The sequence below is a fragment of the Petaurus breviceps genome, unplaced genomic scaffold (assembly GCF_028583685.1).
Source record: "Petaurus breviceps papuanus isolate PSGF00001 unplaced genomic scaffold, PetGlider_PUasm1.0 90865, whole genome shotgun sequence".
Taxonomy (NCBI): Eukaryota; Metazoa; Chordata; class Mammalia; order Diprotodontia; family Petauridae; genus Petaurus; species Petaurus breviceps.
Genome location: NW_027187367.1, coordinates 1,362,830 through 1,388,298, shown reverse-complemented (window position 1 = coordinate 1,388,298; position 25,469 = coordinate 1,362,830). Strand labels below are relative to the sequence as shown.

The 25,469-nt window shown below is 39.1% G+C and overlaps 2 protein-coding genes across 6 annotated transcripts in view; one reads left to right on the top strand and one right to left on the bottom strand.

Annotated features, from left to right (window-relative positions):
* Window positions 1-25,469, top strand: part of LOC138149895 (zinc finger protein 286A-like) — a 130,467-nt gene that overhangs the window by 95,407 nt on the left and 9,591 nt on the right. Inside the window, exons 1-5 of one of the 5 annotated variants that reach the window (XM_069073090.1) lie at window positions 12,643-12,787; window positions 13,403-13,767; window positions 14,939-15,027; window positions 18,611-18,725; window positions 19,238-19,333. The exons of 1 other annotated variant lie outside the window; for it this stretch is intronic. In XM_069073090.1, the coding sequence (XP_068929191.1) occupies window positions 13,734-13,767; window positions 14,939-15,027; window positions 18,611-18,725; window positions 19,238-19,333 (334 nt within the window). In that variant the 5' untranslated portion in view covers window positions 12,643-12,787; window positions 13,403-13,733. Of the gene's footprint in view, window positions 1-12,642; window positions 12,788-13,402; window positions 13,768-14,938; window positions 15,028-18,610; window positions 18,726-19,237; window positions 19,334-25,469 lie in introns of those variants that run through there. 3 more of the 5 variants (XM_069073095.1, XM_069073094.1, XM_069073093.1) reach the window with 3 other exon arrangements.
* The window catches only part of PIK3R5 (phosphoinositide-3-kinase regulatory subunit 5), a 150,341-nt gene continuing 149,567 nt past the window's right edge, over window positions 24,696-25,469 (bottom strand). Inside the window, exon 19 of the mRNA XM_069073089.1 lies at window positions 24,696-25,401. Within this exon, the coding sequence (XP_068929190.1) occupies window positions 25,365-25,401 (37 nt within the window). The 3' untranslated portion in view covers window positions 24,696-25,364. The remainder of the gene's footprint in view (window positions 25,402-25,469) is intronic.

The window sequence follows — 25,469 nt, the reverse complement described above, 5'->3', positions numbered from 1 at the left end:
ATATATATATATATATATATATATATATATATATATATATATATATACACCTATATAGATATAGCTATATCTATATAGGCATATATATACATGGTATTAATGTGTGTATGTGTGTTCATATATGTGTGTATACACATATATGCACACATACATATTTTTTAAATTCTCTTCAGGGTGTGGGGGAGAGGGAGATATTTGAAATGTTTTCATTTAAATGATTGGAATATTTATCCCCTAGGAAGAGCAGAGGGAAGATCCTGAGAGTTCTATCCACTATCTTGACAGACGACATTTTGTAATGATGAGACTATTGAAGGGCAGAAGACCTGGGTTCTAACTCTAGCTCTGCCACTAATTCACTATGTGATCTTGGGCAAGTCTTATAATTACTTTGTGTTTACATTCCTTCATCTGCAAAATGAATGGATTGAATCTCCAAAGTCCTTTCCAGCTCTTAAAATTCTGTATAATTGCTATTCATAGCTCTATGTATCTAGTCCATGAATTATGGTTATCATTTGTACTGAGTCAGGCTGGTCAGGAGATAAAGATATTCATTCAGTAGAGATAATGCAGTGCAATAAAAAGAACTCTGAGGAGCGTCCTCTGTTTGAATCTGGTATTTAATACTTTCTAGCTATAGAACTATAGATAAATCATTTTAAGATCTTTGAACCTCAGTTTTCCTATATGTAAAATGGGGATACTAACTGTAATTGCAGGTTTATTTGTGAGTATCAAATAAGATAATATATGGAAATCTTAGCTTTGTAAACAGTAAACAACTATAATAGCTGCTATTATTACTAATTGTTGGGTTATAATGCACATGGTCATGACTGTTTTACACATGACCAAACATTCTAAAACTTAAAATATCCTGTTGAAGTCTTGTGTGTGAACTAGAAATTTTTAAAATACATTTAAGTAATGTAAAGTTCTAGACATTGAATAATTATTCCCTGGGAATGCTGAAATGAAATTTTGATTTGGAGTGCATATAAAAGTATAGACTAAAGAAGTGAATGGAAGTTAGGACAAGTAATAAGTGACCTAGAGTAAACACAGATTCTCTTAGCAAACAATAATAAATTGTCCAGCAGGTCAAGACTAGACAACACTGGCAATAATCTTGTCCACTGTGGAAGGACCTGAATACCTGAATTACAAAGTGAGAATAAGAAATTGGAAAATATGCTAATATGGACTTCACAAAGGGTATTTTAAAAAACTTGATATGGAATAAAATTATGTATTCATTATCTGACTCTTTCCTATACACACAGGGAGATTTGTCATCTATAGACTTCTGCTCACTCACCTGTGTAAACTATGCTCTACTAGCTGTCCCAAAGAAGTTCTCTTCTGTATTTATGCATCAAAATTAAAGAAACCTAGCAGTGACATTCAAGTTCATGAGGTCAGAAGGCAGTGATCCTTTATGGGTATAGTTGGGTATGAGGACTTGGGATATTTATCTACAGATTCAGAAAAGCAGGGAAGAAATTGAAATAGTGTACTACAAAAGAAAATATAAATTTGATTGGTACTTAATGCAGACACTTGAAAAATATACATATATGAAATATATGGGGCACCCTCCTCTCATACATGGACCCTCCAAATAAGCTACTTCAGGTACAAGATACTCTATGCGGTCACATCCACCCAAAACACATAGCTCCCAAGCCCCTACCAATACGATTAATTTGACTATAGTTAGACAAAGGCCACAACTAGTTGAATGCAATAGCATTAATTACCATCAATTAATTAATTAATAAACATAGTAAGAAAAATAGTAATAGAACATTTCCCCTCATAAGCCATAAATACATGTACTCTTTCCTAGGCATTGCCCTCTGTTGGTCTTACACTTTCTGAACAGTGTCATTGGTCTCATGGTCATGTCCATGCATCTTAGTGTAACCAAGCTTCTTTTTGTTGTCAGTTTCTGGGCTCCAACTCCTCAGAGTGCCTTTTACCTACTTGGTGTACTGACTAATAGGATTCAATGACTAGAAAGACTCCGATAAAGTCAAGCTTATATCTCTTATGTTCAGTCATTTCAGTTGTGTCCGACTCTTCGTGACCCCATTTGAGGTTTTCTTGGCAAAGATACTGGGATGGTTTGCCATTTCCTTCTCCAGCTTATTTTATAGATGAGGAACTGAGGCAAACGGGGTTAAGTGACTTGTGCCTTACTCTCCATATTTTCAATGCGCTTCAGTAACTTAACCAGGTTGTTGTAAGCCCCAAAGCCATCTCATCTCATCCCAATTAACAACTATGCCAAATTTTAGCGGTAGGCCAAACACCAGCACTCCTTTAGTTCTGGTTTGATTGATGTTAGGATGAAATGAGGCACTCTCAAGTCTATGAAAAGTTCACAGAAGGAGATTTAATTTGCCCTAACACATAAAGGATATGCAACAAAGATAAAGGCTTTATTTAGCTTCTCAGGGCTTGGCCCCATAAACTCATTTCCATAAGGAATTGCCTCTAGTAAAGTGAGCAGGATGTGAAGGCTTCAGAAATTTGGAAGGTCTCTAACTTCATGTGAATGGGACTTTCTATATGCCCTTAGGTGATTTAAGAAGTTAAAGCCAAGTGAGGTAGGGGCAAATCAAGTCCTTGGGACAGCTTTGTTACCTTTTAAGGAAAGTTAATTCCTATTGCAGAGACAGGAGGAGCCCTGTCCAATCACACATGCACCCAGTGGTATTTTTTGCGGAGCATTTTTCTTTACTTTTTGCCACCAAAAGAGCGTAAGTAAAAAATCCATAAGCAGGAGAATTAATCAGGAGACAGTAAATAGGCCTTTTCTCTGATGTCCACAGTGGGGAATCATCTTCACTAAGTCACAATAGGATATAAACATGTTTACACAGGAACGTGGTTTACAGTATGTTTACATAAGAGTATAGGGGTCAAAGAAGTGGATAGTGGGTTCTACTGGCTTCCAAACTTGTCATCTGATGATTTAAAACTGCCTCAGTACAAAATGGTCACACAAGGACACAGGGGTTCAGTAATTTATTGTTATTCATGGGTAATGTACAACAATCATAAATCCTGCTTTATTCTCCAAGTATGTATTTTTTACTCTGAGTTATTCCACAGTTAAGGTCTAATCTATCAGTCTTTTTTGAGAAGCCCAGAAACCACTTTTTCAAGCTCAGCTCTGAACTTAGGCCTATGGCATCCCTTTCTAATTTAAACCCAGTATAGATTTATGAAACAATTGGTTTCAAGTAGAATTATTGTGTCTGAGAAAGTATATGTGTTTAAAATGTAATGTGGTATTAATATGAAAGGTGATTTGGCCTTAGATGACCTCTGCCTTGGCATGACTAATGCTTAATGTGAGCTGTCCCAATACCAATTGGTCCCTCAAGTGTAGGTTGAGAATGTGAAATTCTCTGGCAAGTAGAAATGAAAGGCAGATATGTAGAGCTATAGATCTTTTCATAGATACTTGAGGAAAAACAAGCATTCTTAGAGATATTCATATTCCCAGAACATTCATAAACAATCTCCCATGCACCTTACTATTCAGAAAATAATACAAAATTAGGAGCCAGAAAATATGGTTAACATTAACAACCACCATTACAGAAGACCCTACCCCCACCCCTACCCCACCCCGAGAGCATAAGGAAATGGCTATGGGAAGGAAAGATAAGGTAGAAGTATAGTGGTGGTAGTACAGCTAGCTAGCTAGCTATATGGTCAAGATATAGTAAAGCATGAAGAAGTTATGGTTTCCAAGCTATTTCTGTAGGCTATTCATTCAAAGTTTCTACCTTTTCCTTTGAAGTTTGATGGTTCAAGTTTGCCTGACGATGTGACTTTTAGAATGCTTCCCTCCCACCACTGGCTTTTCAATTTCTGTCTTTCCTCTACATCTATGACTAGCAATTCTTCTTGAATGTCTCACCTCCTTTCTTAATAAACACTTTGCCTAATATCTTTCTGGACCCTAGTTATCTATCCAGTGAGATCAGGATAATGTATATTTTTGTCCAAGGACCATTCTTTATGTACTTAACAAAAAGAGACATCAAAAATAAAAGGTAGGGTACTTTATTATTATTAATTATTTTGAATCACCAGGGGTTTTTTAATAGCTATAAGCAAAAGAATAATGTTTAAATGATTTTAACTTACTCAGAAACACAACTATAGCTCCATTTCCATAAAGAAGAGTTTTCATTAATGAGCTTTTGTTCCCAAGAATGGAAACTACAGGTAATAAGGTACAGTAACTGGGGAGGTAGATTCGGACCCTTAAGGATATTTCCTTAAAACAAAAGAAATAAAATGTCCCTTATGTGGTGAGATTTCTAGTGTCTGTTACAACTGGTGTTGTTTCACATATACCTAATATAGGCAAATATAGGGACACTATTTAGAAGAATCCTATTATTCTGTCTGAGACTTTCTGGTAGAGGGACTTGAGGCCAGGGACTATTTCATTTCTGTTTCTGTGTACCTAGTACAATGTCTGGTACATGAAGGGTGTCCCCAAAGTCTTAATGCAGTTTTAATCTTCAATAGCTTAAGATCCTTCATTCTTGGTGGACACTGCATTATACACTCAGAGAAAATAGTAATACCCCAAGGAATACAAATCAGAACCAAATAAAGCCTAGATACTACCCCTGTCTCCAGAAATATGCAATCTAGCCAAAACACAAAGGTTCAAAAACTTAAAACGTACAAAAACTGCTAAGACTTTTTGGGACACCAAAGTAATAGGCAACTGATAAATGTTTGTTGAATTAGAGACCACATTTCCCACTGAAGGACCACATGTCAGATCTTCCCAGAATGTCACGCCCTGAAGTACTATAATTCTCCAATAGTCTCCTAGGTACTTTTCTTCCTTCAATTCAATCTTAATTTTTTTTAATTACCTAAGTAAAAAACAAAAACTTGAACTTCAGAAACACAGAATTGTTATTTAAAGAATGTGGAAATTGGAAGCCAGCACAATGAATGTAAATAGTAATTGTCTCTCTTTTGGCCAGAAACCCTGAGTGTCTTCCCCTCCCAGTTTGATTTTTTCTTTTAATTAAAGGGGCCATCCCTTGACTCACTTCTTAAACATCCCTAGTCACTGAATGGGCAAAGGCCAAGGTCCCCTACTGTATCCTGATCTATCTGGCCACTGGACCTAGAAGGCTCTGGAGGATAAAATGAGGTTGGTAACTTTGCACAGCTCTCCCTCACTTAAATTCAATTCATCTGCAAGTCATGGGCATCATCTTCCTGATGTCATGGTCCTCTTCAAGGACAAAGGACAAATCACACAACAATAATCCAGCTAATATCTGTGTATGAGAGCAAGAAAAATCTTGGGCCTGTGGTTGTGTACTAGGCAAGGAACAGGAGTAGAAACGAGCAGTAGCCATGTGGCTTTGACTTGACAGCAAGGTTTCACATTTAAACCCACCTCAGTCTGAAGCCTGCAACTGAGTAACCAGGGCAGAGAACTGAGACTAATCCAGCTAGCTGACAGAAAAGGGGACTTGCAGCAGTTTATAGAACTTCAACCAGGGGCAAAGTCTACAATTCTGTCACTCAAACCCAAACTGGTATCAAACTGCAAAGCCCAGATTAGGAGGGTAATGATCAGACTTAGTCCTAGATCAGACCATTCTGGTTGCACTTAGAGTTTACAGGTCCTCAGTCTGAGTTGCCACTAAGATCCTTGATGGACAATAGCATTCAATACCCAGGGAAAGCAGCAGTAGCAGGACCCAAATAATACAAATTAAGGCCAAACAGATATTCCCTCTAGAAATGCACAGAGTCAAACCCTAACATCTCAATTTGGGAAGTGAATGGAATATTACTGTGCTTTAAGACATTTGCAGGTAGATTTAGAAAAACATGCAAAGTACATGAAATAATGCAGAGTGAAATGAGCAGAACCAAGAGAACATGGTATACAGTAGCAGCAATATTGTCCAAAGAGTAACTGAATGATTAAGCAATTATGAATGAATATTTAAATTAACTATGAAGAACATCTGAAGGAAAATGTTATCTACCTCCAGAGAAGGAACTGATATACAAAAAAATATATGGTTCCACAAATATATATCAAATGTTGTCTTTCTCTAATGTGGGATTGGGAGGGAGGGAGACAACTCAGAATTTAAAATGCAAAGAAAAAAATTAAAAACAAAGATTGGACAGAGCAGCAAGAAGAAGTACAACCACTCTCAATCCCACAGTTCTTCCAAATGGATCTAAAGAACATACCCTACTAAGTCCTAACAAAGAATTCCAAGATAAAAATCACAGAGAATCATTTTTCTAGTCCAAGGCAGCACAAGGAGATAGAGAGGTCTATGAACAATGGAGACAGGGTCTAACCAAAAATGACTAAGCAGAGCATTCTAATGCAGGGAGAGGCGGTGCACCAAGGCAAAGAGAGGTCCCAAATCTAGCACAAATGGGCTTAAACTTATGCAAGATACAGGAATAGATGGCCAACTAGCAACTTGGTTTCTCACTATCCAGTTTCAGGTCACAAATACAGAGCAACTGAGGAGTTGCACATCTAGGGGTGGCATTCCAAGAGGATTAATTAGAGGGCCTAGACTTCGTACTTAGCAGGAAGTTTGGAAGCAAGCAGTATCTGTGTGGCACTAACCCCAAGAGCAGAGCAGGGTGTCAGTTCTAGCTTCCAGCCCAGTCTGAAGCCTACAGAGGTATAACCAGAGTAGGAATCCCAGGCCAAAAAGTAACCTGCAGTTCTGCCACTCTGAATCAGCAGACCTTTCCATCTGGTAGATAGAAGCTGAATTCAGAAGCAGTCAACTAGAACTTTCACCAAGAAAGTCTAAAGGCATCTTGCTTAGACCTAAACCCAGGTCAGGAACTTGCAGAGTTCAGACCAGCAGGGGAAAAATCAGACTTTGCCCTGGGTCAGACCCCTTTGAAGAGCTGGGAAGCTTTCAGGTTTCCAGCCTGAACTGTCCTTGAAATTTGAGAATAAAACGATATTAAATGTTTCAAGAAAAGAGCAGCAGGATTAGCTCAGATATTTCCTCTACAAATTCATAGAATCTGGCCCTAACATTAATTTTGAAGTCAGGAAAAAAGAATCCTTTCCATAAGGAACTATTACAGTGGTAGGGAAGCACCAGACACTAACAGAGAAGAGAATGCCTCCAAAATAACTAAAAGTAAAGCATCAAAGAGAAACAAAACTTGAGCACAAGTTAAACTAATATATCTGTGAATGATAAAGGTTTTTTAAAAGCATGAAAATGTTTTTTTAAATAAATGGCAGTGCTAAAGGAAAAGTGGAAAAGGAATCTATGAAAGAAAGAATTGGAAAAAAAATTAACAACTTGTCACAAGAGGCACAAAAATCTTATTCAAGCAACAAACTCCTTGAAAATTAGAATGGACCAAACAAAATTAATAAGACACGAAATATTAAAATGAAATTAAAAAAAACTGAAAAATGCAAGGAAATGTAAGACATCTCACAACAAAAACCACTGGCCTGGGAAATTAGTGACTGAGAATAGATAATTTCAAAATCCATAGCTATCTGAAATCCATGACCAAAAAAAAAGTCTAGACATCCTATTTCAAGATATGAAAGAAAACTGTAGAATCAGAAGACAAAGTATAAATAGATTCAACTAGTTATTACCTCAAAGGAACCCCCAAATGAAAATTCCCAAGAATATTACATCCAAAATCTAGAGCTTCTATTTCAAAGAAAAAATAGTTCAAGAAGTTAGAAATAATTCAAGTACCAAGGAATTACATAGAATTTAGCAGCCACCACTATTAAGACAAAAACAAACAAACCAGTGAGCTCGGAATATAATGTTTCAGAAGAAAGGAAATATAGATGTATGTGTCTACTGTGTGCCAGGAATTGTGCTAAGCTCTTTATAGACATTCGTATTTGATCCTCACAAAAACCTTGGAAGGTGTTTTTAGTATCCCCATTTTACAGTTGAGGAAACTAATTTGTCCAGGGTCCAACAGCTAGTGTCTATGGTTGGATTTGAACACAAATCCTCCTGACTTCCAGGCACAGTATTCTATCCATTGTGCTACCTACCTGCAAAGGAAATAGGTTTACAACCCAAAATAATTACTCAGAAAAACTGAATATAATCTTTTTTTTTTTCCTTTTGGAGGGCAATTGGGGTTAAGTAACTTGCCCAAAGTTACACGGCTAGTTATTTTGTGTGGATGTTAAGTGTCCAAGGCTGGAGCCGAACTCAGGTCCTCCTGACTCCGGGGCCAGCACTTTACTCACTGTGCCACCTAGCTGCTCCCAGTGGTTTTTCCAATGAGATATTTCACATTGCCTTTTATTTTTTTATTTGTTTGAATCTGTTTAACAGCATCTTGATTTCTCATAAAGTCACTAGCTTCCATTTGCTCCAATCTAATTCTGAAGGAATGATTCTCTTCAGTGAGCTTTTGAGATTCTTTTTCCATCTGGCAAATTCTGCTTTTTAAGGCATTCTCCTCATTGGCTTTTTGAGCCTCTTTTGCCATTTGAGTTAGTCTATTTTTTAAGGTATTTTTTTCTTCAGTCAGGTTGTTGCCTCTCATTTCATACTTTTCTTGCATCATTCTCATTTCTCTTCTTGATTTTTCCTCTACTACTCTTATTTGGTTTTCAAAATCGTTCTTAAGCTCCTCTATGGCCTATAAGCAGCTTATTCTTTTGTTGGAAGCTTTTGGTGCAGGAGTTCTGACTTTGTTGTCTTCCTCCTGTTCCATGCTGCCATCCTTTTTGTCCTCAGAAAAGGAATCCAAAGTCAGAGTGCTGTGCTTGCCTTGCTTCCCTCACTTGCTCATGTTGCCATTCAATTACTTGACTTTTGAGCTTTTTGCCACAGTAGAACTCTGCTACCAGAGGGGGAGCTTTGTACCAAATTGCTGGGTTTTTCTCAGCTGCTGGAGCTATTAGTTGGGTGCCCTCTCTGAAGCCTCCACACGCTCTGGCAAACTGGTCACACATCCCAGGACCTCCACCCCAGACCACAGTCCAGATCCAAGCAGGTTAAAGCAAGAGTGATTACCCCTCAGACTAGTTGCTTGGTCCCCTTACAATCTGCAAGCCAGGAGCTCTGAAGCAGCCACGTGGCAGCGGCTTCACAGCTGTGGTGCCTCAGCTTCTTCTCCCTCCCAGGAGTAAAGGCTGGACCACACTCCCAAACTCCCAGGTCCCAAATTCCACACTGCACTGACCTCTCACTTTGTCCTTAGCACCCATGGGTTGATAATTCTGGAAACTGCCACAGCTGCTGGTGATCTGAAGTCCCTCCAGCTGGTGGCTGGTTGTGGCTGCCCTGAAGCTAAAACCTCTGGCTCATGCTGGGCTAGGCTCCCAGAGTGCTGCACTGGCCCCTTCCTGCCAGCTTGGAGGTTAGCTTTTCTGTGTCATTTTGTGGGTTCTGTAGCTCCAAAGTTTGTTTAGAGTCATTTTTCACATGAATTGGAGGAGGTGGGAGTGGGAGCTGAGAGGAAGTCCTGTTTCTACTCTGCCATCTTGACTCCGCCCCCTATAGCAGCTCTTTTTAAAGTGGCAAAGAATTAGAAACTGAATGGATGCTCACCAATTGGGAAATGTCTAAACAAGTTATATGATAAGTAAAATGGAATACTATTGTGCTGGAAGAATGATGAAGGAAATGGTTTCAGAGAAACCTGGAAGACTTTTAGGAACTGATGCAGAATGAGATGAGCTGAACGAAAACAGTCTGTACAGTTTGCAATATTGTAAAGATTTTTTAAAAACCTAAAATACCTAGGAATGCTCTGATCAATGCAGGGATCAAGTAGAGGATTCATGATGAAACATGCTTCTGATAGACAGATAGATGATGTATTCAGAGAGCAGACAGGCATATTTTTTTGGACATGGGTAATGCAAAGAATTGTTTTACTTGATTCTACATGTTTGTAACAGGGATTTTCTTTTTATTTCTTTCTCAGTTGTGGGGAGAGAGGTGGGAGGAGAGAAGGCAGATTTTTTGTTGATTGAAAAGAATCCAGTGGAAAAAAATATTACCGGAAGTGATGGGGGTGGGGGGTGTCAAAGACTCAGGGAATTCAGGGAGTCCAGGAACCCCAAAAACCATAGTTCCCGGAAAGCAGTCTGTAATGAATTCACAGACTTAAGCATTCTCTAAGTCGAGGTGGCAGACTTATTGTTAAGTTATATAGCAGGCAAGAGTTCTTAGGGAACCTGCAACTTTAGAGGGTTCAGTTAAAGTTTATATAGGATAAATTATAGTGAAAACTGTGCCAAATATGCTAACTAGGTGAGTCAGGATAGGATTAGGGAGGGGTTAAGGAGTGGTCAGTGCTTAAAGGAACATGCACTTTTTTTTTTAAGCAATAGGGGTTAAGTAACTTGCTCAAGGTTACACAGCCAGTTATTTCTGGGTGTGGTGCTGAGTATCTGAGCCCGGATTTGATCCAGGTCATCCCGACACTGGAGCCGGTGCTCTTACTCGCTGAGCCACCTGGCCGCCCCTAAGCAATTGGGGTTAAGTAACTTGCTCAAGGTTACACAGCCAGTTATTGTGTGTGGGTGCCAAGTACCGTGTTTCCCGATAATAAGACACTGTCTTATTTTTTTTTTTTTTTGGAAAGAAAGACACCAGAGGGCTTATTTTCAGGGGAGGGCTTATGTTGTCCTGCCTCAGCTCTCCTCCGCGGCACTGCTCTCAATGGCGCCAGCAAGCAAATCACTGGGGAAGAACAGGATGACGCGCTCACTGCTGCAGCTCTGATTGGATGCAGCTCAGAGCGTGGCGTGCGTTTCCTAGATCTCCCAATGACAGGGCCGGCTCTTACTCACTACGCCACCCCAGAACATGCACTTTTAATACTGTGCAGGCATCTTGCCCAGAACTCACTGGGAAATAGCTCAAGGGAGTGGCTTGAAATGGCACTAAGTCAGCTAGTGATCAGGACTGACCAAGCCACCCATCCATCAATTTCATGTTTGACAAGATGGATGTTGGGAATAAACTTATGTTCCAAGCTAATAAGGGATACAGGATATGTATAATGAACTAGGGAGTATACATATGACTGAGTCTAAGATAAATATGATAGCTATGATCCAGTATGCAGCTGCTTCACAGTTGGGTCAAACGTCTAAATTCTATAAGTAAAGCTGGCCACTGTATCAGGAAGAGAGATAAGTATTTTGCTAGATTGCACTGCCCTTGAGCTAAAGAGAAACTGCCTGAGACAGTGTTTTGAGGCTAGGGAGAAATGTGATTTTACAAACTGTGGCTCAAGCACAGGCACCCAAACACCCCATCAGAAGGATGAGTAAATTTTTAAAACTCCCTTGATAAAGATTACCATGCTAGGGATCCCTAAAACACATGTCCTAAAGAAGAGATTGACCCCAAAATATCAACGCAAAGCCCCAAAGAAAAATAGTGCTTGGAAATAAATTTATTCTTGTTTCTAAAATTCTAGAATTCTTTGAAGAAATAAATCAACAATTTTAATTTTGTAAATGAAATAAGAATGTTAGAGGAAAGAACTGGATAAATAATTAGAGCTTTGGAGTTTAAAATACTGTTATTACAAAAGGCAACAGATACAGGGACTCTTGTCAAATATTCCCTTACACTGTCAAGGGCGCTACCATATTTCAGGTTAATCAGAGTTATCTTGAGCTTCTCACTCTCCCTCACCACATACCCAATTTGTTGTCAAATCTCATCATTTCTATCATTCCAACATCTCTTCATCTCCTTATTCTCACAGCTTAGTTCCCCACACTCCCCATCTCTCACCAGGACTACTGCAAATAGCACATTAATTGGATCTCTCTGCCTCTTCTCTCCCGGATCCAGGCAGCTGTCAAAGCAATTTTCCTCTGATACTTAAAGGTATTCATAACCTGACCAGTTCTTAGCCTTCAGTGTTTTTATGATCCAGCTATACTGGCCTCTTTGCTGTCCTTCACACTGGTCACTTTATCTCCCCCTCCCCCATTCACCTCTGTTTCTTGATTTCCCGGTTTCCTTCAAGACCTAAGTCTACAAGTCTGCTGGACACAGGAGGGCTGCTAGAGACTTGGCCCCTATCTTCACGTAGTTATTTACAAGCTGTTCCTTCCATTAGGATTTAAATTCTTTCCAAGCTTTGCACTTAGCATGGTGCCTGATACATGATCTTAACAACAATGCATTATATTAGTCATTATTATTACACATAGTAAGAACTTAAATGCTGGTGGACTGCCCTTCATGCTAGAATGTATCCTTTCACCTCTGCTTTCTTCAGAATCCAGCATTAACATCACCTCCTACATAAGGCCTCTCCTGTCCCCCGGCTAACTCCTGCGGCTTCCCTCCAAAGGCCTGGTATTTACTTTGCATATATGTTGCATATACTTCTGTGAGCACCTGTGTATCAGTCAGTGAATAAACCCTTATTAAGGCTCTACTACGCGCCAGGCACTGTGTTCAGTGCTGAAGTTACAAACAAAGGTAAAAGGGAGTCCCTACCATCATGGAGCTGACGGAATAACGGAGCATACTATATACAAAGGCGGTACAATCAGGTGAAATTGGGGAGCAAGGCGGGGCGCAGCGCAGCAGGGGTGGGGGTAAAGAGGAAGGAATGGAGCAGGGGAGGCGCCGCCCGCCCGGGGTCTGGCAGCAGCCGCGTTCGGAGGCTCGATATGCGCAGGCGCGAACCCCTTCTCCGGCCTGGAAGCCCGTGGTCTTTGTCCACTCTGGAGGCGGCGCGGGAGGTGAGTGTGGGGGGCAGCCGGTGTCCGTGCCCACGCCCTGGCGGGGCAGAATGGCGGCCTCAAGCAGGCACAGGAACCTAGAGATCTGGCTGGGCGAGGGAGGAGCAGGCCTAAAAGGGGGTGGTGAGAGCGCCCCTGCGGGGGTGGGGCCTCAGACCTTGGCGCTCTGGCGGGGCCAGCAGCCTGGGGTGTCCTGGGAAGTGAAGGGGGTCAGATCGACCCTCCTCCTGATCCCCGTTCCGCACACTCTGTGTGTGTGTCTGTCTGTCTGTCTGCCTTCATGGGGGGGTAGGGACCCTGCTCCCCACACTGTGTGTGTGTGTCTGTATGTGTTGTGTGTCTGTGTCTTCGGGAGGAGGAGGGCAAGGGGGAGAGACGTGTCGGGCGGGCATATTTGTGTTTGGGGGCAGATATATTTATGGGTCTCTATATCCCACCCGCCCCCGGGACCTCGACCTTGCAGTAATTGTGCCTGATGGTTTGTTCACTTTCTGGCCATGCGTGGTCCTGCATCTCTTGCTCCTCCAAGTCTAGATCTGAGGCCACTAGGTACCCCCTGCTTGACCCAGCCCTATCTCTCCCTCCCATCCCCACCCCCATCCCCATCCCCATCAGCAGCCGTTGGTAGCTTATGCTGGAGCCACGTCTGGACTCCAGGGCCATCTTTCTGTTAGAGGATGAATGTTGACAGCTAAAGAGACGTCACTGCTGAACTCCCAAGACCCAAAGAAACATTCCTGCAGCCGAAGGTGGAGGCCACCAACCTCAGACAGGGGTCTGTTCTATAGGAAAGAAGAGTAATAGGCGATCTTCAGAGCCCCCAGGCAAAGGCAAGAGATTCATAAAAGAGAGCAGATCCTGGACTTCATGAGCAATTTCTGACCATTCTGCCCAGAGGGATCAAGACTTTGAAGTCCATCAGCAGAACCCAAAGAAGTGGTTAACTATGGAGAAGTCAACTCAGGTGATTGAGGAAGAAGGTGAGAATGGCACTAAAGGTGATGAAGTTAATTTTTTGTAGAAAATAAGAAAACTGACACCCGAATAGAGATAATGGGAGAGAGGAAAAACTACTTGGGCTCAGTGAAAGAAAATGGAACCTCAGTATAAATCTCTTATATCACATTATCTGACCCATTTTCCCCTTTCCAACTCTTATTTGTGTATCAATGTACCTTCTGAAGTTAGGGGGGAAACACCTTTTTCTGTGTTGCTCCTACAGTTGAGGTTGAAGGGATGACTTCTTTATCCTCCTCCTTACCCTCCACAGGTTGATGCCAGCCTGAGGTGGCATCGTGGTATAATTGAAGGAGTTAAAATTGACTGGGAGTTAAAAGACATAAGTTCAAATCGAATTCTATCATGTCTTAGCTGTGTAACCTAGAGTGGCTCATTTAATATCTCTAATAATACATGTACTACCTACCTCACAAAATTGTTGTGAGACTCAAGAGATGTCTATAAAAAGTTTTGTTGCAGGGAGGTGCTGTTTAAAATGTTAGCTGCTGTTAATATTAGTCTGACATTAAATAAGTGAATATGAAGGTTTGCATTCCTAATTATCAAAGCTTTTTTGTAGCTATGATTTAATTTTGTCCATTTAAAAACATAACATTTAATAAATGAGAAAACTTGAGACTCTGGTCACGTGACTGACTTTAGACCACAGCTAGTGATAGAACCTGTAATAGGACTCTCAGTTCTCTCTTCTTCCTGCTAGATTAGGTGACCTCTGGTAAGTAAAATTTTCATATTGGTGAAGCCATTTCCCCCCCCAAAAAAACTCAGCATATTGTTTCTTCACACATTCTATAAGCAAGGATGAGCCATACGATTGTTTTTTAAGTAAAAATTTAAATTTCCTTAATGAATGAGGAGGTGAATGAAGTACAGAGAGGTTTGTTTACACAACTCTGGAGAGAGAGTTGGAACTTTAGGCATTTATGTTCTAACTCCCAGAGCAGAACTTTCCCCTAGATCATAGGGACAGTTGGGTACTTGAGCATCAGTGACTCTGACACTGTGTTCTTACCTTAAGAGCAGATAAGGCTAGCTGCTGTTTCCTTTGAAGGAGATCTTATAGTAATTGTGGGGCTGTACCTAGTTGGTAATTTAGGCCTTTACCTTATGTTATCATTTCTCTTTTCCCAGCTCAGTCTTCTCAAGACTCTTCCCTTCCCCAAGAGAGGAAGATCCAGGAGGTAGGAACAGCTGCTCTTCGACTGACAGCCAGGTCCCATGTAAGTTGAACTTCCTTTTTTTTTTACCCCCCTGAAATGCACTCACTTCTCAGAATGTGGACACTTTCCTGCCTCTCCCCCCACACCAAATCTAGAGTTTTTCAGTCTTAACAGAAATTCAGATCTGAGCCTTTATTCCAAGAGATTGACTAAATTATAGGATCTTGGAATTAGAGATCCAGGTGTACCTGGATTCTGGATTCCAGGATGCTGTCATACTATAACCTACTTAGTTCTCAACTGTAACCACTGTTACTACCTCCTTTTTGCTACTTTCTTGTAGTAATGCAGAGTGGACCTCATGGAGAATGCTCTCCATTTGCTCAGTTCCCTCTCTCAGTTCTCTTGACCTTTCCACCCAGCAATTACCCTTTCACTTAACCAGGATTCAGGGAGTATCCAGCATCTTTATACTCTGCTTAATACCCTGTGTTTATGTTGTAATGTATTTACAAAAATATTATATACATATTCATCTAAATCAAAACATTTTCCAGTCCTGACGTGTATTTTCTCATTCTTTCTTACAATTGTGGAAGAAGTGTCTTCCTTTCTACTTGTACTCTGGATTGTTCTTTTTTTACCTTTCAGGAATATTACTAATACAGCCTTTCTTGTCATCCTCACTGATAGCCCTGTTTCTCCTCCTATATAGACTAGCTCCATTCCCAACACTCTACTGCCTGATTTTTTTTCCTAGAAGCCTACTGAGGCTTTTTCTGAAGGTCACTATTGCTTTCTTTGTAGTCATACTACTTTACCTTCTCAGAGCATGGCCTTTTGGGTCATTTTTGGCCTATGACTCTTAACCACTTTCCCTAACTTTGAACATATTGCATTGTCTTTATTTTCACATAGTTCAATAGAAGTCTGTAACCTAGAGGCAGGAATAGGGAAAGATCAACTTTATTTCAATATTGAGAATTGTTATGACAGGGACAAAGGGAGTCCAGGATTATATGGAAAGCAGTGTCGAATTTAATCAAGTATAAAATGGGAAAGAACAAGTGTTTACTCTTACTCCTCATTGAGGAAGAAGAAAAAGTATGGTGGTTTTAAGGATAAGATCATAAATTTAGATTAGGAAAATAACTTAATAAAAATACATAATATCTAGTCCAACCCCTTTACTTTATATTTGAAGAAGACAACCAAAGAGTTTAAGTCACTTGGTTGGCCAAGGTCATTTGAGGTGACAGACAAGATTTGAATTTAAGTATGCTCCTTGAGAATAAGAATTGTTTCATTTCTTTATTCTTTTTTGGGGGGGGGATCCTTAGCCCCAGCATAGTGCCTGGCATAGAGTAGGCATTTGCTATATGACTGTTGGATGATCCACATGGTAGGTAGGTAAGGAAGTTGTACTCAGAGTTTTGACACAAGTCAAGTTTGAGGTCTTGGACAGAAGGATGTGCCATATAATAATTAGGTTCAAGGATGTGGCCTTGCCAGTGATTAATGAAAGGTCAGTAGAGTTCAGGAGGTCAAGGAACTGTATTGTGGTGTCAGATGGATCATTAGCATGAAAGCTAGAGTCATCAAGACAGGCACTAAAGTTATCCAAGAGAGCAGAAGTTGGTCAGAAGGGGAGAGAGGGTTTTGTGGTACTTGATAGTACCACAAGATTAGATTTTAAATGAAGAAAAGTAAATGATGGGTTATTGTGATGGGTGATGGGTTAGTGGTCCAGAATTGGCACTGGGATGCAAGACGAAGGTTTATCTTTCTTCCATTGTTTAAGAGACTGTAAGAGAAAAGGAGTGATCTTGGCATAGCTAGGTTTCTAGTAAGGTGAGGTGGTAAAAGAAAGGTGAAAATTTCAAATTTCAGGAGAATTTGTGCCAAATCAATTAGGGATTTAACAGAGCAAAGTAGAAAGGGATTATTGAGGAGCCAACTGAAGGAAAGTAGTATGGGAATTAGTTGGATAGATTTGAAAATTTGAATTAAAATAGCAAGGAGATGGATGGTCTACACTGAGAAGTGGGACAATGAAAGCAGTAGGTTGGTAGTGAGAACAGGGGCATATATTTGTTTTTGGAACTTGGAATACTTCTCTTAGACAAATTGTAAATACATCTCAAGGACTAAACTCCCAGAATGCCACCCAAAACCTAGATGCCAGGCTTTTTGAGTGACCTTGCTTACACTACTTATACACACACACACACACACACACACACACACGGCACTGTGCTAGGCATAAGGGATACAAAGACAAAAATGAAACTGCCCGTTGCCTTCAAGTAGCTTATATTCTACTGTATTCTTTAATCTGTATTTAGTGCCTGCAGCATCATTCTCTAGAGAGGAAGAGGGAGCCCTTTACCAAACTTCCAGAGAGTCTTTTATAGCCTGACTTTGGGCAGATTGCAAGGATTCTGTAGAAACTGCTTGTCAAAGGATATTTAAAGTACTCGGCCATTGAGAGGCCAGAATTATGGACACAATAACTTGCAGATGTGTTCATCTGATCTTCGTCTTTGTATGACATAAACTTTCTAGAGTTTAGGCATTCAAAGCTTTCTAGAATGTGAAAATTTTGTACTCCTAGTATAGTCAGGCTTCCTGCTTTAAGTGTCATTGTTACTATCCCTACCTAAATGCTTGAGGGAATTTTGCAGGTTCAGGCTTTAGGAATCCTTTTCTTACTAGTAAGGAATTATTATGCTAGTGTTTGAGGAAAAAACACCAACTATGTATAGGTAGACAATTATGGGTACTGATTCAGAAGTTAGTTTTGGACTCAGGATTTAGTTGCTTTGGACCTAGAGTCACTTACCTCCTTTACCCCCAAACTTCATCTCTACCTCTATCTCAATCCTAGCCAAGACATTTTCTACTTGACTCTCCCAAGAATTGTGTCATTCTTATAATTCTTCATTATTTCTACCTTAAATCCAAGCTTTATTACCTATTTACTACCTTTTTTGACTTTGTATATGCCTTGGAATGCCATTCTTCCATGTCTGTAGCTCTTTAAGTCCTATCATCTGCATGAAGCTCTTAATATCCACTGTTGGGGGGGCAGCTAGGTGGCGCAGTGAGTAGAGTGCTGGCCCTGGAGTCAGGAGGACCTGAGTTCGGATCTGGCCTCAGACACTTAACACACACAAAAAACTAGTTGTGTGACCTTGGGCAAGTTACTTAACCCCAACTGCCCTCCAAAAGGCCAAAAAAAAATGCCATCCACTGTGATCTCTCCTTTCTCTAACCTGTGTAGTACTTACTTTTTCCAGTGCCTGATAACTGTTTTGTTTTATTCTCCATTTTCTTGCATTTCTTTCTTCTCCTTAATATCAATGTTGTAAACTCTTAAGGGATGGAGACCATGTCCCATACTTTTAAAAAATAAATATTCTGCAGTCAGTCACAGTAGCACAAACTGACATACTTGTTGTGGCGTACTTCATTTGAGTTTAATGTTGTAATGATTCGTATATCTTATTTACTTTCCTTAGTACTGTTTATTCACTACTCTTCTAAGAACCATATAGAATTTTTTTTGGGGGGGGGGTGGGAGGAGCACCAAAGTTAGCAGGAAATGATCTTAGGGTAAGTAAAAATGTGTTTGGTGTTTCAGGAAACAGTGACATTCAAAGATGTGGCCATGGACTTCACCCCAGAAGAATGGGGGCAGCTGGACCCTGCTCAGAGGGATGTGATGCTGGAGAACTATAGGAACCTAGTCTCTTTGTGTAAGGACAATTCTCCCTTATGACTCAGAATCTGGCTTTAGGGTGTTAGTTGTTTTTATGTAGCACCTGAAATATATTGCTGGATTTTAACTTGGGTTTAAGGGATCAAAGATTCCTAATTTCCTCTTTAGCTTAGAGGAAAGACATTAACTCTCCCTATTTCTACTAAATTAGAAATGGGCAATATTGTTGTGTCACCCCTGAGAGTCTATGGTTTCCCTATCTTATATTCCCTTTGCCAGGGACTCTCGTCTAAGGTGTCAGTACAGATACTTTTGTGGGTGGGAAGTTAGACCATCTTATAACAAGGAAAGTGAAATAAATTCCTTGACTAGTCCTCCCCGCTCTCCTTGGAAACAGAATTCTAAACACCTTTGTCCATCATACCTTTCTCTGGGCCTTTTTTTTTCTTTTTTTTTTGCTTTGTCTTCCCTGTTGACCAAGAGGCTCTTTGGGATGGCTCTTTGGGCCCATGACAGATGTTAAAGTCCCATTTCTTTCCCATTGAACAGGGCTTCCAGTTTCCAAACCTGATGGGAACTCTAATTTTGATCAAGGAGAAAATCAGTGGATGATGGAGAGAAAAGTCCCAAGAGGCACCCATCCAGGTGAGCAAATAAAAATCAAGCAAGTGAGCTAGGGTGTTAAGTCAGATGCCTTCCATTAATGTGAGAGTGTCAGCTTTGAATTATTATTTTGACTCTTCTTCGTCATCCGCCTTTCACTCCACCTGGTCCTAATATCTATCCTTTCTTACCTCCATACTTATAAAAGAGAAGCCTTCTTTATCTGTTTCTTTCTCAGTTTTGTGTGTTCTACAGCAGCTGACTCTCTTTCTTCATCTTTTCATTTATTCCATACCTTATAGTCAAGATAGTTACACAGTTTTGTTGAACCTGTAATACTACTTCCTTCTAATCAAAGCCTCTTCTAAGTCCTCAACCTCCTTTGTTTCTGGTAATTTGATTCTCCTTACTGTCTTCTACACATACAGTGCTAGATATCACTTTGCTGCTTTTTTATCTTTGTACTTCTTTGATCTCTCCTTTTTTGGAAGATCTTCAGCAGCTTTTATCTATTCAAGTCCTACACATACTTTGTGTAAAGAAAGGAAGAGGAACACTGAGGTGATCAGTCAACTAGGAGAATGTTTCAATAATTCAGGTTGAGATGATAAAAAAGTTCTCACAGTGAAAATGGAGAGTAATTGAGTTTTAAAGAAGCTCTTCCCATACATTGACCATACATTGTGTGACATTACACTCTAGATAGTTCTCCTACTTCATAAACTATTGTCTTATTCCCTGGCTCCTTTTCTTCCCCTTCCCCACGCCCCTATTAATTATGGAATTCTTCAAAGCTCTGTCCTGTCCCTCTATTCTTCTCTCTACATGTTTAGTCTTATAGAGAGACCTATATTCTTTGACTTCAATAACTGCTCCTTTTATGTAGTTCATAAAGGTACATTCACATAGTAAGAACTTAATAAATGTCTTGAATCAAAATCTTTCTATGTTGATGATGACCCTAAAAATTTGTATTATAAGCCCTGACTGATCATTGTATATTCTAGTTCTATATTTCCACTTGCTTATAAGAATTTGTTTCCCACTGATCTCTATTCTTATTCTCTTCCTTGTGATCAAAATCTCATTTTCTATGTATAGTAGTTTTATTCCTATAGCCTCAGCTAGTAACTTGTTTTTGACTATTCCTTTTCTTTCCTAAGAGATAGTCACTACCTCTTATAAGTTATTCCTTTTATTCACCCTTTACTTAACAGTCCTAGTGCTATACCTCTGACCCTAATGATCTCATATCTACATATCTATGTTGTATTCTGGATAATTTCCCTCACTCTTGGCTTTAAAAGATGGAAATCTTTTACAATGCTACTAAGAGATGGGCAGCATTTTAAATAAGTGGAAAATACATCAGGATATTTTGAGTACTAAACAGGGACTACTTTTTAAATAATAATAATTATTTAATTCTGATATGGAATCCTGTTTGTTGAACATATTTAGGGGATAATAGTTAAGCTTGACTGAAATTTGCATAGTTTGAGGTACATGTGTAAAATAGGTTGTATATATGAATGGGCAGCAGGATCTTTCAAAACTAAGCAAAATAACTTATACTTAATGTAGACAGCTTCATTATCCATATTCTAGGTGAATTAAAATAGGGAGAAACCAGAAGTGGAAAAGACCTGCTAGAAGGCTGATATAGCAATTTAAATTTTGATGACCTCAGTAGCAGTGGGAATAAAGAAAGAGGTAGTTATCATAATGGATAGAGTGCTATGACTGGAGTCAGGAAGACCTGAGTTCAAATTTGACCTCAGATACTTAGTAGCTGTGTGAACCTAGGCAAGTCAGTTAACCTCTGACTGCCTCAGTTTCTGCCACTATAAAATGAGAATGATAATAATAGTACCTATCTCCCAGGGTGGTTGTGAGAATCAAATGAAATAAAATTTATGAAGGTCTTAGCACAGTGCCTACAAATAGTGGCACATGATAAATGCTTGTTTCCTTCCTAATTTGAAAGACATTTCAGAGAAAGAATGTATATGTCTTAGGGAAATATTAGCTTTGAGAGCAAAAGAAGGAGGAAAAAGAAAATATTCTATTTTTTGCATCTTGGAAAATGTGATAACAGTGATATTTTTAAGCTGAGATAAAGAAGTTGTGAGGGCTAACCATTTTAGAGAGAACAATGATAAGTTTGGTTTTGGACATCTAGACATCTGAAACAGTTGCTTTCATTTTGTGTTTAGATTTGCAAGGCTAGTATCTCAGAGGGTGTTCCGTGTAACATCCCAGTTGGAACAATAGATAAAAAGAAAAAATAGCATCAAAAAAATCTTAGTGTTCCAGGGAGTCTTAGAGACTATCTATATTTAGTTCAAACTATATATTACCATGAATTTACAACAAATTGTCATGCATCTGCTTGAAGACCTCAAGGAAGAAAGAACCAACTACCTCCCAAGATCTCCCTTTTCTCTTTTAGAGTTTTGTTAGAGAATTCTTCATTAAGGAAGTTAACTAGATTTAACTAGTTAAAATATATTTTTCCTAATAAAAGATAAATATTTATGCCTTAAAGTCACAGAATATTTTGGTTTTCTTTTTTGTATCCCCTGCATCTAGCATGATGCCTCCTACATAATGAGTTCTTAATAAATGTTGGTTGAATTGAATTGAAATTCTACCACTCTTTGACCAAAAAGAGCACATCTAATCCCTCTTTTGTATGATGTCATTTTAAATATTTGAAGATAGCTACCATACACTTCTTAATTCTTCTTTCTTCTAGGCTAGGCATTTCCAGTTCTTTAAAACTTGTCTTTCCTAAAGTGTGGTTTCACAAACTGAATACAGCATTCCAGAAGTGGTCTTATTTATTGGCCTTGTCACATTGTTGATTTTTATTGTATTTGCTGTCATGAGGATGGCTGTAAAATAAGGCCCCTGATCTTTTTCACAGGAGCTCTTGTCTAGCTATACCTCCCCTTATCCTGTACTTGTGAAGTTGATTTTATTAACCAAGGTATAAGACTACATTTGACTACCTTTTTCTCTATATTATTTAAAATGGTTTGCAACATTTTATTTGCCATTTTTGTTCTTTCCTTTCTAATCTAAGAATCATTTTCCTTGTCAGAGAAAACAAGCAAAATAGTTCTTTCTTTGTTTTCTTTTACTATTCTAGTCATACTGAGCAACAGTCTTTTACCTTTCCTTTTTTACCCAAATACAACTTTAAAAAAACCTTTTATGTTATACTTTATATTTCTGAGAGGCATTATATATATATTCATAGTGGATGAAAAGTTGGCATTTGAAGTCTGGAAAACCTGGGCTAAAGTCCTGCCTCTGACACATACTGGCTGTGTGAACTTGAGCAAATCACAACCTCTCAGTGCCCCACATAGCTCCCTAAGACTATAAATTGTGGGTAGCACCTTGGTGTGCCTCAGTGCTGCAATGTGGCTTCTCTGCTGTTTGCCTCTGATGTAGTTTCTATGTCCTGCAGATCAGTTGAGAAAAGTGGAAGCTCATTGTCTGAACTGCAGGGACAAACTGAAACTAAACTACTTCTCCATCCCAATGCTGTAAGTAATGAAGCACGCAAGCCTTGGTAGACAATACAGTACAACTGTGAAGTGAATGATGGTGATTTAAGGTTATATCTGACTATAGGGAAGGTAAAAGACAGAAGAGTTTCGTGCTCCACTACTGGCAGTTGTGATGCTGAAGTAGAAGACCCTGGATGCAATATTAAAGAGGGCCATTTTTTCTAATTGGGTCTGGAGCAGATATTACTGATAAAGGGAGAATAGTATAATCTAGAAGCTATACACACAGTACATCACCAACAGAGTACTCTAATAGTACTGAAAGCGTAATAAAACCTTCAAAAATGGATTGTGAGGTGAGAAATATTACATGATTGGAAAATTTCACATTATAAATTATAACTTTCATAAGACCTGAGAGAAGTTTCAGGCTTAAACAGCAATGATTGTATATTAATCTTCCTTTATACATTGTGGTGTCACTTTTGTGCCAGTCTGATACCATGTTAATTCTTTACTATAAGCATTTCCAATAGTATCAATAGGGGTATAAGCCTTGCCTTGATCACAGTAGGGGAGAAGTTCCCTTCTACTGGGCACAGGCTTTGGATTCTAGAGTCTTGGTCTTTTTCCTGGTCAGTGGCTCATGGGACAAGATAGGAGGGGAATTCTCTGCTACTGAGGCACAAGGTATAGGTCCTCAGTCCTTGCTCTCTTTGATGAAGGCAGGAAGTCTTGCCTGTGAAGATGCAGCTGACAAGAATCCTAGTTCAAGCCCTGGTCATTGACTTATGGACCCAAGAGGAAGAGGACTTTTCCTACCACTGAAGCTAGAGGTGCAGTGACCTGCCCTTTTCTTTCTCTGGAGAAGACAGAGGGTAGCAGGTGAGGCTATCTGTCCCATCCTATCCATGAAGGTATGTCTGCCAGAAAACTTAGTCTCAACTTTAGTCAGTGGCTCATGAACTAAAGAGAGATACTAGTGGTTTGGTTGGATTTTGACTGGAAAGGACAATTCAAAGAGTCATTACAGGAAATTCTGTTACCTGTGCATTGACAGCACTACCAGAGGCCTGTGGTGAATGTGAACAAGGTCCAGAAGCTCAATAGCACAAGCACTGAAACTATAGGGATGGGGAGAGAGGAAAAATAATCCAGGGGGCAGAAGAACAGGTCCCATTTAGGGACCTAAGTAATACCTGTTGAATAGAAAAGCTGATCTCTGGGCATTAGCTGAGGTTGGGAGACCACTGTCCAGTCAAGGAACTGGCAGTTATTGTTTTACTGTCTAGGGCTTTGAGTGGAGTTTTTCTAGAATTCTTCAAGGATGTTGCCCTCCCCTGCCACCCTTACCACCCAACTGCATGATGGGAAGGCCTATCTTCTAGTACATATTAAGAACATGGGTTATAAACAGCCTTACACCAAGAAGCAGAGTAGGAGATGGTTTTGTATTGGATACACAGGGAAAGCCAAAAAGCACTGTGGTTTAAGAATTCAACTAGTAACTTTTCACAGCAAATTAAAACTGCAGCACTAGTCAAAGTTATATAAGTTGAATCTAGGTTAAAAAATGGAGTCTAAGAAATATAAAAGATCACACAGCAATACATATTTCACCACATCAATACTTCATTTTTGGGTACTAGATGCTTCTAAGCTGAGCAGTATACCAAATTCAACACTGGCTATTCCTACCATCTTCATATTTCAAAGAAATAAACCAGTGGCAAAATTTAATCATAGAGATTGAATGTTGGAAAGCTTGAAAACCTTTATTTACAGAAATAGAAATGAAGAATGATGTGGTAATGACAGAATATGAACAGATAGGCCCTATTCTTTAGCATTTTTCTGAAAAGTGTGGGTTTTGTGTTTCCTTATTCTATTTAGTTTTAGAATGTATACAGTGATTGAACTGAGGATATTCTGTGACTAATTATAGAGCAGGATCATGAGCATCCAAAATAATAATAGACTGAAAGGAAAAATTGGAAAAGTGAATTTCAGTCTTTGATGTCAGAAACATTATGTAAATATCTACAGTGATGCATTGTAGTTTAACTTTAAAATATTTTTGTATTTGTTTAGCTATTAAATGTGAAAAAAAATTACACCCAAGTGTTGAATATTAGTATTTCAATAAACAAAAGCATAAAATCCAATAGAATTCCTTATTCTTGGTTTGTTTTTTTAACTTCTTGGACTTAAAATTTCAAGGAACACAGTTTTAAATGTGAAAAACTATTGTGTAAGAATAAAATGAAAAAAATTCTCAGAGAATCTTATCTTTTAGAAATAAATTTTTTTAACAGTTCTAGAAAACTCATAATTATTAGAACTTGGATTTTCTGTGCTCTTCAAATTTCTCTTCCCAAGTCCACAACTGGGCAATTGCTCTCTTATGGGAAGATTTGCTAGAAATGAAAACCTAATTATAGTTTCATACATATCAAAAGTATTGTTTGATTTTTTTATCTTCTGGAAAAGATTTTTTTTTTTTCAAAAAGAAGACTTAAGTTGCGGAGAAGATACTGATCTGCTTTTGAAGATTACCAGGAGCTTCTCATCCATATGAAATTACAGGACCTGTTAAAAAAAAAAGAATTCTCATTAGATTCAGTTTATTCAGAGTTTTAGCATTCTTAATATTTTTT